The 13,058-nt window shown below is 38.3% G+C and overlaps 1 protein-coding gene across 1 annotated transcript in view; it reads right to left on the bottom strand.

Annotated features, from left to right (window-relative positions):
* LOC113226059 (ATP-citrate synthase) overlaps positions 1 to 13,058 on the bottom strand; it is a 107,548-nt gene that overhangs the window by 79,041 nt on the left and 15,449 nt on the right. Inside the window, 1 exon segment of the mRNA XM_026458572.1 lies at positions 6,118 to 6,239. Coding sequence (XP_026314357.1) covers positions 6,118 to 6,167 — 50 coding nt within the window. The 5' untranslated portion in view covers positions 6,168 to 6,239.

Below are 13,058 nucleotides of genomic sequence, written 5' to 3'. Positions count from 1 at the left end.
GGATAAGAGAGATTTGAAATAGTTTTCACAATCCCACGGATCGAAATGCGTTGGTCTTGTGACAGAAAAGTAAAGATTTTGTTTTTCGTTTGATATAAGGAGATCGGTATCGTAAAGAGATTTAGGTTTTCCTAAATAGGGTTGGACTTGAGAGCAAGAGTTAATGGCTTCATTAAAAAGGTCATTGAGATCTGAGAGTTGGCACGAGACTGGAATAAATACATTTTTATGACGTAGGTCTAAGAGTTTATTAGGAGATATCTTGAGTTTAGGTGAATCGAAACTTCTGTCTTGGGAGTTGAAATGTTCGTAGTTTAATTGAAGATAGTCTTCAGGAGTGGGACATGAATCGTCAGAGGTTAGATCAATTATATTTGAATTTAATATAGGAGGTCGGGATAGAGCATCAGCGTTGGTATTATTTTTCCCATCTTTGTAATGGATATTGAAGGTGTATTCTTCCAGTTTTAGTCTCCAACGAACGAGACGACTACCTGGGTCTTTCATATTAAATAGCCATTTCAGTGGTTTATGATCAGTGACTACTGTGAATTCTCTTCCGAACAGGTATGGTCGAAAGTGATTGACGCCGTAAACGATGGCTAGCATCTCGCGTTCGATTGTAGAGTAATTGATTTCGGCTTTGTTGAGAGTTCGGGATGCGTAAGCTATCGGTAAATCTTTACCTATTTCACCTTGAGAGAGGATTGCACCAAGTGCATAATTTGAAGCATCTGTGGTTAAAATGAATTTCTGGGTGAAGTCTGGGTATTGTAAGATAGGTGTCGTAGTGAGGATGTTTTTACAAGTATCGAAAGCTTCTTGTTGGGATTTGCCCCATATAAAGGGTACGTCCTTTTTTAGGAGGCTGGTCAAAGGTTTTGTGATTTTACTGAAATTGGTTATGAATCGGCGGTAATAACCTGCAAGACCTAAGAATGCTTTTATGTCTCTACATGATTTAGGAGTTGGGAAGTTTCTGACTGCTTTAACTTTTTCAGGATTTGGTTTAACACCTTCGCTGGAAATGATGTGACCTAGGTAAGCTACCTCTTTTCTTAAAAATTCGCATTTGTCCGGTTGGATCTTAAGGCCATGTTTTCTAAGACGTTCGAACACCTCTGTAAGTTTTTGTTCGTGTTCTTGTAAACTTGAGGCGAAGACAACGATGTCATCCAAGTAAACAAAGCATCGTTCTCCTTGCAGACCGTACAGAACGTTGTCCATAGCACGTTGAAACGTTGCTGGTGCGTTTTTGAGTCCGAAAGGCATTCTTAGGAATTCGTAGTGTCCAAACGGGGTATTAAAAGCGGTTTTAGGTATATCTTTAGGGTCTAGTTCTATTTGGTGAAAACCTGAAGCAAGATCTAGTGTAGTGAAGTAAATTGAATGACCTAGTCGATCGAGGATGTCATTTATATTGGGTAGGGGGTAGCTATCACCAATCGTAATTTCATTCAACTTACGATAGTCGATGACGACTCTCCATTTTTGCTTACCGGAGGCGTCTTGTTTCTTCGGAACTACCCAAATTGGGCTACTCCACGGGGAAGTACTAGGGCGAATAATGTCATCCTGAAGCATTTTATCTACTTGTGTTCTGACTTCTTCACGGTGTACGAAGGGGAATCTGTATGTCTTAGTGTGGATAGGTGTCTCAGATGTGGTTGGTATTGAATGTTTAGTTTGATTGGTGAATGTCAGCGAGTCGCCTTCAGTGTAAAATATGTCTGAGAAGTTATTAATAATTTTATTGAGTGAATTGTATTCTTCCTGATTTAAGTGATCGCGTCTAACTAAATTTTTTATTTTTTCCTGAATGTCTGTATGAGAGTTGTTTATGTTTACTGAATGAATTAGCGTTTGATCTTGTAGTTCAATCTCTTGAAAAGGATTTGCTTGTATTGAAGTGGGCATTGTTATGTATCTGTCTTCCTCGCTGGTGTTTACGCACGTTATCAGGAAACTATTATTGACGATGTTGACTAGGGCGTTTGGAATGGTGATATCTTCATTAATTATCTGTTTCTCGATAATAGCTGTTCCATTCGTTATTTTAGGGCTGTAGCATTTAATAACTGTTTCTGAACGTTTTGGTATGAATTGTTTATTGTCAATTTGTTTGACTTTATCGCCTAAGAAAAAGAGATTGTAAGATCTGTCGCGGACTCGCATTGTTTTGGACTGTACATAGATGTTGACGTTGAATTTGGACATGAAATCATTGCCTAAAATACCGTCTGATGCAATGTTTAGGTCAGCTATGTGGAATTTGTGCTTTGCGAATTGATCTAGAGAAATGTCTGAGGTGCCATACGTGCGAATAGTAGAGTCGTTATTTGAAACGCCTATGATAGACACTTTGTTTCTGCTATTGATGGGATGAGATCCTATCTTGTCTTTGCGAATGACAGAAATAGCGGCTCCTGTATCTATCAGCAGAGTGAGAGGTTGACCGTTAACATGGAATTTGCAGTGTAGAAGATTTTCGGGTGGAATATTGAGGGACGAGATGTTGTACGATTCAGTTTCAGATTTTTCAGTTGATTGGTTTGATTTAGATTTGGATTTGATTTTAAGTTTACGCTTGTTCTTTGATTTCGAGAGTTTTGTTGAGACGTTGGATTGAGACGATTGAGGTAGAATTGAGTTAGTGTCTGGAGTTGGAGTTTTGGTTGAATTAGTATTTTCCGAGTGAGGCGCTTTAGTGCCTGGAGTTGGTGTAGATTTAGTTTTATTTAGATTTAGAGTTTGATTTGGATCTAGAGTTTGATCTTGATTTAGATTTGATTTAGTGTTTGGGGTTAGTGTAGATTTAGTTTGATTTGGCATAGAGTTAGTAGAGTTGGTATTCTGAGTTCGTATTGAGTTAGTGCGTTTGTGTTGTGTAGAGCTAATATAGGTCGATGATTCGATAGTTTGTGTACTGAAATCACGATACCGTTTAGCTGGTCTACAGAGCGAGATTGGATTTTGTTCTTGAATTTTATTACATGAAGTTTTATTTTCATGTGTCAATCTGGTGTTCGTTTGTCCCCGATGGACTGGATTTAACGCGTGACCAGATTGTCTACCTTGATTTAAAATTCGAGGTTCTCTGGGGTCAACATGCCCTGAGTCGATGTTGGTGTCTGGGCTGAGGAGTAATGGACTGAAACGGTTTCCATGGATGAGCCCATTTCCATGGCCGTCTGTGAGTTTAAATGATTGACTGGTGCTGGCAAAGCAAGCTGTCCTTGTGAAGTTTGGAGTTTGTTTTGATTATTGTATGCCCTTTTGCGGCATTCGGCTATTAGGTGACCTGGCTTTTTGCAATAATTACATTGTTTGTTATTGAATGGGACTGCAGGCGGTCTGACGAATGTCGATGTTGTTGGGATTTGAGAATTAGGAGGACGGCTATTAGCGACTACTGGTCGAATAAAAGACCTAGAGGGTCGATACAACGATTGTCTGGCGCTGTTCATTAGCCTTATTTTCTCTTCCTGCATCGCGAGATGACCAGCGTCAGAAAGACTGGTCAGGTTTTTGGTCCTAAGCATTATACCTATATCGGAGCTGATTCCGTTAATGAAAACGTTAAGCGCTGTCTCTTCCGCGGTTAATTTCCGTCCGGTCAATGAAACGTCAAAGATTTCAGCTGTTAATTTCTCCATTATTTTATTTCTACAGAGATCTACCCGGTGGTAGTATTGAGTAATTGATTCACTAGGTTTCTGGAACATTGTCTGTAATTCTAGATTCAGATGTGCTAATGTTTTTGTATGCGAAAATTTTTGAATCAAAAATGTTTTTAGTTCGTTCCAGTCAGTGAATTGTTTTGCATGAACATCTGATGAAGCTGGACCAGTTATTTTGTTTAGCGCGTATATTAAAAGGATTTCTTTCTGTACGATGCTTGACAGTTGGAATGCTGAGTCGCATGATCGAATGAATCGGTATACCTGTGAGTTGACGTTAGTGTCGAAATCTGGGATAAGTTGGAGTAACGTGGTTAAAGGGATTTCTGTTACTTTAAAATCTCCCGAGGTTGTCATATTTAAAAAAAAATGTATGGAAAATAATATATAAACGAATAAAGTATGTACGATATAATTTATGATTTAGAGTTAGAGTTTGGATTTAGGAATTTGAGCACAAAGTTCTAGCCACTCACCACAGTAATATGCAGATCGAGAGCTCCATTCGTGAAGTATTTCAAAAGCCTTCAGCTACCACGGTCTTCTTGCTTGTTCTTCCGGCGATGTTGTCCGATTGTAGAACTAGGAAACCGCGTTTCTACTTCGAATGCACACACGCGATCCTACCGACTGCGCCAAATGTTACCAAATGAGCAGCGAGAGAACTTTTAAAAAAATATATTTATTAAATTATAAGTATTTTACAGAGATGTGATGTCTATGAGTTAGGAAATAGTAATCAATTACAGTTCTTATGGTTTAAGATTATATAGTAGAAAAACGATGAGATAGTTAAACATAATTAGTTAAGTAATACATCATTAGTTAACTATTGTGAAATGGACCTTAGCATTTCCTTAGTGAGTGTTTACATGATTAGGTGAGTATGTTTACATTCGAAATACTTATCTAGCTATTGATTATACATTGTATTGTATTTATATAACATATGTATTGTATTATAATATTGTATTATATAACAACTGTCAATGTGCGGGGGGGTGTGGTGTGGTATCTAAAGCTAGGGAAGGACGGAGAGTGTCCGTTCTCTTATTCTTTATTCTCTGGCTATGTCCGGACATTGTCGCAGGACACTGCGACTGGCATCTCCGGTACTAGCCCGGAGAGCTAGAGCTAGTAGAGGATAAGCTAGATATCCTCCGGTTCCTCCAGCCGCTTAGGTTATTGGGAACTGGAGAGGCGACGTTTTTCGGCGTCGGGAAGGGAGCGTGCCTTAGGCGACTGCGGCGATTTCGTGAAAACAAACTCATTTAAACATATGTCGGTGGACGCACTGCAGAAACGACAAAAACGACGAAAGAGCGAATTCTATTTGTTCATATCGTAAAGAAATTTCAAACGTTCCACAAGTAATGAGGGTGTCCGCATTAAATAAAATTATTCAGCGACCCGCGACGACACTTGAATTTCGTACGACAAGCAGCGGTGCGACTGGGATTTGTCGCGACGGCGTTCGTGCGAAAGAGCGCGACGTATTCGAGAGAAGAGTTGCGAAGGAGACATCGCACCTTTTTCCACAACACAAACGCGGTCGCCACTGATCGCCTAACCTGCCCGGTGGGGCCACCCATTAAGCGACATAGTGGCGTTTCGCTGGCTTCTCGCTTTTGCAACGCGGCTACCTATTTTTTCGCGTCGCCCTCCGCGTCGCTGTCGCCGTACCAGTGCGGCCACGGCCACCAATGAGGAGATTTGGTAGTGGACTTTAGAGTTGACGGGTTAGCGGTGGCAACCGCTAGTTGTGCAATGCGCAACGGGAAGTGAGCGTGCCTACAGCTCCGGTACCTATCTGGAAAATAGGGAAGGTACTCGAGACCCGGATGAAGTCAAGTGACAACTCTGTGTACTGGCTGCTCTGGGGTCAGAACCTGAACTTGTAAGGTTCCTGTGCGCGCACAGGTTATGGTGACCTTGTCGTGTAACCTAATGGTCGATAGGGAGGGTCACTATAATCAAAACTAATGTAGAAAGAAGATATAGGGCTGTACTCGTAGACAAAGTACTATATGCAATCGTTACATAATTCGATCTTAAAATCTCCTACAGTACTCGAATTTAAGAACCCTGATTACGCAACAATTGTGTATTAAGGGCGTTAAAAACAGAATACTAACGAGAGTGTGTTAGAAGTCCGAAATCGAAGGCTTGATGATATGGCTAGAGGTTTGTAATTTTTACCGCCCGTGCTATGCATACAATGCATTTCATTTTGCGAGGAAACAAATACAACGATAATTTATTTCTCGTATGAATAAATATCGCTTTAAAAAACCGAAATGCAATAATGTTCACAGTACTGCTTGATTGTACTTCCCTGGACGAAATCTTTCACAAGCTCAACTTAAATCCGGAAAAAATAATTTAATTTTCAATGTGTAACAATCGCGAAAAAATAAGATATCTAATTTATTCTTACCTGTTTATGAGGTTTTTGCCGGTGGCCTCGCGTATCGCCTTGGACGACATGATGAGTGCTGTGCGCTAGTGCTTTAGTTAGAGCTGTGTACGCCTCGCGACATAGGGCTGTTCGTTCGTTTTCTGAAAAAAAAAAACATTAATTTTATATAATCTTTATTTTATTGGTAAGCAAATCTGTCTTCGTGATCATTACTCGCAATGTAATGACATACGACATTTTGCTTCGGGGTAATGCCGCCGACACAAGCTTTTATGGCAATTTACTATCTGGGCCCCAGAGTATCTTTGAGAGATAAGTTTAAAGAGATTATTAACATTCTAACACTAACGTCACAGTACATCTATGAAAATGTTATTTATATTAAGATGTTACTGTGTTTTCCTTTACTATTAGAGCGTCGATTGCGTGTCCCAAGGATAAGTGCTACAAAAACAATAGGACACTGAATCACTACTCATTTAAAGAAAGCGCTTTGTTTTATCTTTCCTGATGCATGCGGCAATTTACAATCAGGACCGCAGAGTGTCTTTGAGAGACTTAAAGATATTAAACGTAACTTTTTATTAAAAAAATACACCTCAAAAGGTCGTGGAATTCATCTATTTGCCAAGTTCTATTGAAATCGGTTACCGGAAAAACCGGACAAGACCTAGCGTGTCTTGGGAAGATAAGTTTAAAGAGATTAACATTGTTACACTAACGTCACAGTACATTTACAAAAAATATATTTATGTTCAGAAAAATATTAATTTTTTCATGACAAACAGTGACAAACATAACATTAATACGAGGTATAAAAATAAACTAGCCGTTCCTGACAGTCATTTTCACAAAGTCTCAAAATTCATTTTAGGGGTAATGTATACGCTTGTATAATAAGATTCCGGTTGAAATTGAAAACTGCCTCCGTGACCGAACGGTTACCATGCCGGACTGCCACGCAGAGGTCGGAAGGAACCGATTTTCCTTTTTTTTTTAGTTTTGCGTAACGTACAAACAAAAAAAACATACTGTCGAATAAGGAGGTTCTCAACCTCCTCCTTTTTATCATGATAGTGGCCAGTATTATTTTTGAATTATAAATAATCAAAAAAGATATTTCAGCCACCACTCGTATCATTCATTTACTCACAACGTTTTCCTTCATAAAAAGCTCATGGTAAATCCAAATTAAACAACTCTACAAACACATTTCTAAATTATACAAATATATAATAGGTATAAGAAAGTCTTTTCAAATATAGCACACACGCAAAAACTTACAAACAAAAACATAAATGTATAGAAAATATCACTATTTTGTTTTGAAAATGGAAGCAGATCAGCTGTTCGCTGTAGCGCGTTGCTATTGGCCGATAGCGATAGTGCGGCATCACGCGATCTCGACTCAAGCGCACGTTAGCGAATTATATTTCGCTTATTTGGTGCTACATTGATGTAATTGTAATTTTGGCAAATTTGGATAAAGGATGTTAATATGTAATTAATTAAGTCTTAATTCAATTATGCCAAAATTGCAATTAAGTCAATGTTGCACTAAATGAGCGATTTGCTTAGCCTCTTTTTAAGCTCGTTCGGTATGAAATGTGTATAATTTCTAATGTTACGACCAGTTTCTGTTGACATAGTGTTAGTACTAGACAGAGCTTGCGCATGCGCACCGGGTTCAAGTTTTATTGTTTTTTATAATGTAAAATGATGGGACGAACAGGTCGTGGGGCCTGATGGTAAGCTACATGCTTGACAATAACAGTTGCAGTGCCACTCAGGTTTTGAAGGGTGAGGGTGGTGGTGAAAATACAGGCACATGGGATTTGTTAACTTATGTCTCAAGATGACGACCGCATTGGCAGTGCCCCTCAGATCTTTGAGATTTAAAACTCAGAGTGGCACTGCACCTGTCATGGATAGGCATGTCACTTACCACCAGGCGCACGAATTATTCGACCCGTCACTTTGTATCATAAAATAAAAAAGACTAATCTAGAAAAGTTCATTTCCCCAAAATGGTCCTACCGAGAATCGAACCCGGGACCTCCTTATCCAGCGTCCACAAAATGACACGTACATTTATATCCATAGAAAAACGATAAGAGTTATTTCATTCGTAGATTCCGCAATTTAAGTGTACGCCAACATTTCGTTAACTATACGCGTAATTGTCATTAAAAAGTGATAGATAAATCAAGTTTCGTGTCAATGACCTATCGTCGCTAATGCATTTTATACTACGTAGTATTTTTTAACGCATACGAGCATGAATAACCTAATGACGCAAAATAAGTCCGTCGTGGGACGATATGGTGATTAAAATTTATAGGCAACCGTTGTACCAAGATCACGGTCGAACGACGGCCCAACGCAATGTAGGCCGATGTTCTCGCGAACGAGGTCACGTCGAAATGATTATGTGACTTGTAGGGAGGAGGAAAAACTTGAATTGTCGCAGAGAAGAATTTAGAGAGCTCGGAATGTCAATGTGTGGTACAATCGCATATCACATTGCAAGAATGAATGGGGAAATGTAATTTATGTTCGAGAAGAATAGTTTTTTCTTTTAAGATTATGATAGACGTTACTACATCTATTGAGTTTGGGATCCAGTATTTCCTACGATGAAAAATCCCAAACAGACATAAGACTGCAGTTCTAATTAATATGTTTTAATTTACTTAATAAAAATTCACGTTGTTACAATAAAATAAATTGTAAAACAATGTAGCGTAAATTGGAATATTACTTTGTAAAATTAAAAATAAGGTATTTAATTAATAATTTTTGTAACTATAGTGAAAATATTGTGTGGTTTGCATTAATATTAGACATAACTGGTTGATGACTGCACCACCTCAGTCAACCGAGAGCATGGGACCTGTAAAGGGCCCGAAACGTTGGTTTGTTTGAAAAAACAAATATACGTGATTTAAATTCGGAAAAATAGTTTCCTCTAATGAAAAATCCGAAACAGACATAAGACTGCAGTACTAATTAATATGTTTTAGTTTATTCTAATTTCGATTAATAATTAATAATAAATTAAACTTAATAAAAATTCATTCAATAAAATAATTTGTAAAACTTAATGTAGCGTAAATTGGAATGTTTTCTTTGTAAAATTAAAAATAAGGTATTAAATTAATAACTATTGTAACTATAGTGAAAAAAAATAGGGTGGTTTGCATTAATATTAGACATAACTGGTTGAAGACTGTACCACCTCAGTCAACCGTGACCATGGGACCTGTAAAGGGCCCGAAACGTCGGTTTGTTTGAAAAACCAAATATACGCGATTTAAATCCGGAAAAATAGTTTCCTTTCCTATGTGTAACAATCGCGAAAACCTAAGAACTCAATTTACATTATTAATTACATTGATTATTAATTTCATTTTATGTATTCATATTAAAATTTCAAGAAAATATTCCACCTCTAAGGGTGGCAAACTAGGGGGTAAATCCGGTTTTTCCGGTCACCGACTTCAATAGAACTTGGCAAATAGATGAATCCCACGACGTTTTGAGGTCTATTTTTTTTATAAAAAGTATGTTAACACTCTTTAAGTCTCTCAGAGACACTCTGCGGCCCTGATTGTAAATTGCCGCATGCATCAGGAAAGGTAAAATAAAGCGCTTTGCTTGAATGGGTAGTAATTCCATGTCGTATTATTTTTATAGCACTTTTCCATGGGACACGCAATCGACGCCACATGGTAAGCAATTTAATTCACTTGCTCTAATAGTAAAGGAAAACTTAGTAACAAAACCCGCTGGTCGGAGAAAACCTTCTAAAGAAACTCGTACCCAGCAGTGACACTTAGACGGGTTGATACAGTGGAAAACATACCCATAAATGACGCTATCGGCACAAAAATAAGGGCAGTAAATAAGAAATTACTAACGAGAGTCTGTTAGAAGCCCGAAGCAAAAGGATCAGGGCTTATGTAACTGAAGGTTTGTAATTATTACCGTTACATACAATGTTTTACATCACAATTGCGAGGAAATAAATACAAAGATTATTTATTTCTTGTATGAATAAATATCGCATATGAATAATATTCTTTTTTTTTTAAATACAGATTGCCAGCTATTCTTCCATAGATAATACAACTGGAACTAAAATGTTATAAAAGACGGCACAGGCACATGCAGCCAATGTATTCGATACAAAATAAATGATTTCCAAATTCTAAAAATATTGGGGAATATTCAATGCAACTATTTAGTTTTTTTGTTATACTTCAAGTTTAGTTTAGATTTTTCGAGAATAATAAAGTTTTGCTTAATCATGACGTAAAAAATCCATAAGGCGATAATGTAATGAAAAAGCCGTGCATATAATTCAGGATATTACGGTCGACTTTGCCTACATGTCATGGCGCCGTTTCCGAGCAAATGTGATGAAAAGGTTATTTGATATTAGAAGCCAAGCAATAGTAGCAGTAGAGCTCCTTGTGAAAGAATTCGTCCAGGAAAGTAATGATGTGAGCGTCATTGCGTTTCAGTTTTGAAAGGTAAGGGTGCTGGTGAAATTACAAGCACATGGGACTTGTCAACTGATCTCTTGTCCTTCAGATCTTCGCGTTTTAAGGACCTGATTGGCACCGCCACCGTTATGGACACGCGTGTCGCTTACCACCAAAAAAAGTTTGACAAAGAGGGCAGCATAATTCCATTTAGATTAGGGTAAAACAATTAACGGTTACCAAGTAGTTTTAGTAATAAAGCATTTCAACCGCAGATAACCGCCTTAGTTTCAATGGCTTGACGTCAATTTACGTTTTGTGATTAAATAATGAGGAAATTCCCTTACCGGTGATCTTTAAACTCCAAATGCTTTAATTACGAATTTGTAGTAAAAACTCCACACAAAAATAGCCTACGTGGAATCCGCCATTTTGAATTTTTTATCCATATGATGTCATTGTAATATATAAATCTCTCATGGCCAATGCGATTCTAAGACCTCACTAAGACTTACCACACTTATCGGCATGGAATCGCATTTTAACCGATCAGATGGAACTCTATGCCTTTGTAATAAGAGCGAAAAAGACTGCGATGAAAGCCGAAAAACCCCAATATAAAGAATCTGTAACAAAATATTGAAAGAAATTCGTGAAGTCAACTAACACAATCTGTAGCTCAGTTGGTGGATTGGTGGACCTGGTTGGGCATATATAGTCTGCCTTTTTTGAAGTCGGATTCAAATGACAGTTCATTGAGCAAAAGTGTTGCCCACTTGCGAGCAGCTAGTGATTACAGTCGATAAATATTCTATCGACTGAATATTGGTCACGCTTAAGAAATAAATAGCCGAACTTGTTTCATTTGAATCATCCTCGACCCATTATTCATTCAATTACTGAGCACAAGTTCATTTGAATTGTCTATTTTTGTAAGTTCATACATACGTACACTGTATTTAGAGAATGTTTATGAGAAATACAAAAAAGAAATTTGAATAAATACTCCAACACTGTTATGCAAGACTGAAAACAAAGAAATTGGTCCGCAAGAGTTCGTCCAACCTTATTTCAGCCGCCAAGCAGTAATGTCAGCGTTACTGTGTTCCAGTTTTCAAGGGTAACGGTGCTGGTGAAATTACAGGCACATGGGACTTGTCAACTTATGTCTCAGGGTGACGGGCGCAGTGGCAGTGCCGTGGAACAGGCGTGTATCTTACCACCAGACGCACGACTTGTTCGTACCGTCATACTTAATATTACAAAAAAAAAAAACATAAAAGGTGTATGCACTCGTATTGAAGCAACAAAATAGCTGATTCGATTTATCGATCCTATCGCATCGCATCGAGTAGTTAGGGCAATTTATTTTTATCTTTATCATTTCTGTTTCTATCTATTTAATATACTGTAAGTTTTGTGCCTGTGACACGGCAGCCGCGCAGTAATTTTCGTACTCGACTAGGCGCAGCTTTGTTTTTGAAATGGGAATCTAGGCCAGGATCTATACAGAACGCGACCGAACTCCCAACGTGGCATCAACCTTATTCGACTTCATAAAAATGGACGAGCTGTAGTCTAGAGAAGGGATGCTGCCATCCGCTAACTAAAATGCGGCTAGGTGATAAAATATTTTTTTGAGATGTCATAAAAAACCATAACCCAGTTATAGGGTGGTAATCCAGAACTCTACTCAATACTCTAGTCAGGATTTGAGTATTGCAGTGAGCACTGAAAATCATACTCAAGTCTGCTCAAATACTGCTTGAGCATTGAGTAGAGTTCTGGAATACGACCCTTAGAATATTGACATTTTTAATGATATTTCAGCTTTGCTATATTAGGGTAAGTTCCGATAAACCGAACACGTTAACTAATTTTAACTGTTTTTGAATTTTGTGCTCTATCTTTAATAATGGATATTAGACCATTTGTCACTTGTGCACGATCTAATTTTTATAGATATCATTACATCGTAAGGCAGTTTTAGTAGCAGTAAAACACTTTGACAAAGAGTCCAAGGAAGTACCACCACCTTACTCTATTTAAGCCGCCTAGCAGTAATGCGAGCATTAGTGCCTTCCGTTTCTGAAGGGTAAGGATGCTGGTGAAATTACAGGCACATGGGACTTGTCAACTTATGTCTCAGGGTGACGGGCGCAGTGGGTATGCCCTTCAGATCTTTTGGCACTGCAATTGTTATGGACAGTCGTGTCGCTTTCCACCAAGTAATAATATAATAATAATAATAATATAATAACGCACACACTCAACATGGCCCCGCACTAGGGAAACCCTGTGTCGCGGGTGCCATGGACACACACATAGACAACCACAAATTACACCCAAACTCACGAGAGAAATAAATGTAGGCCATACAAATATTTTTCCCGACCCGGGAATCGAACCTGGGACCTCTGCGTGGCAGTCCGGCATGGTAACCGTTCGGCCACGGAGGCAGTTTGTGCATTC

The sequence above is a fragment of the Hyposmocoma kahamanoa genome, unplaced genomic scaffold (assembly GCF_003589595.1).
Source record: "Hyposmocoma kahamanoa isolate Upper Pololo Valley unplaced genomic scaffold, ASM358959v1 181, whole genome shotgun sequence".
Classification (NCBI taxonomy): domain Eukaryota; kingdom Metazoa; phylum Arthropoda; class Insecta; order Lepidoptera; family Cosmopterigidae; genus Hyposmocoma; species Hyposmocoma kahamanoa.
This window is presented reverse-complemented; position numbering and strand designations above follow the sequence as displayed.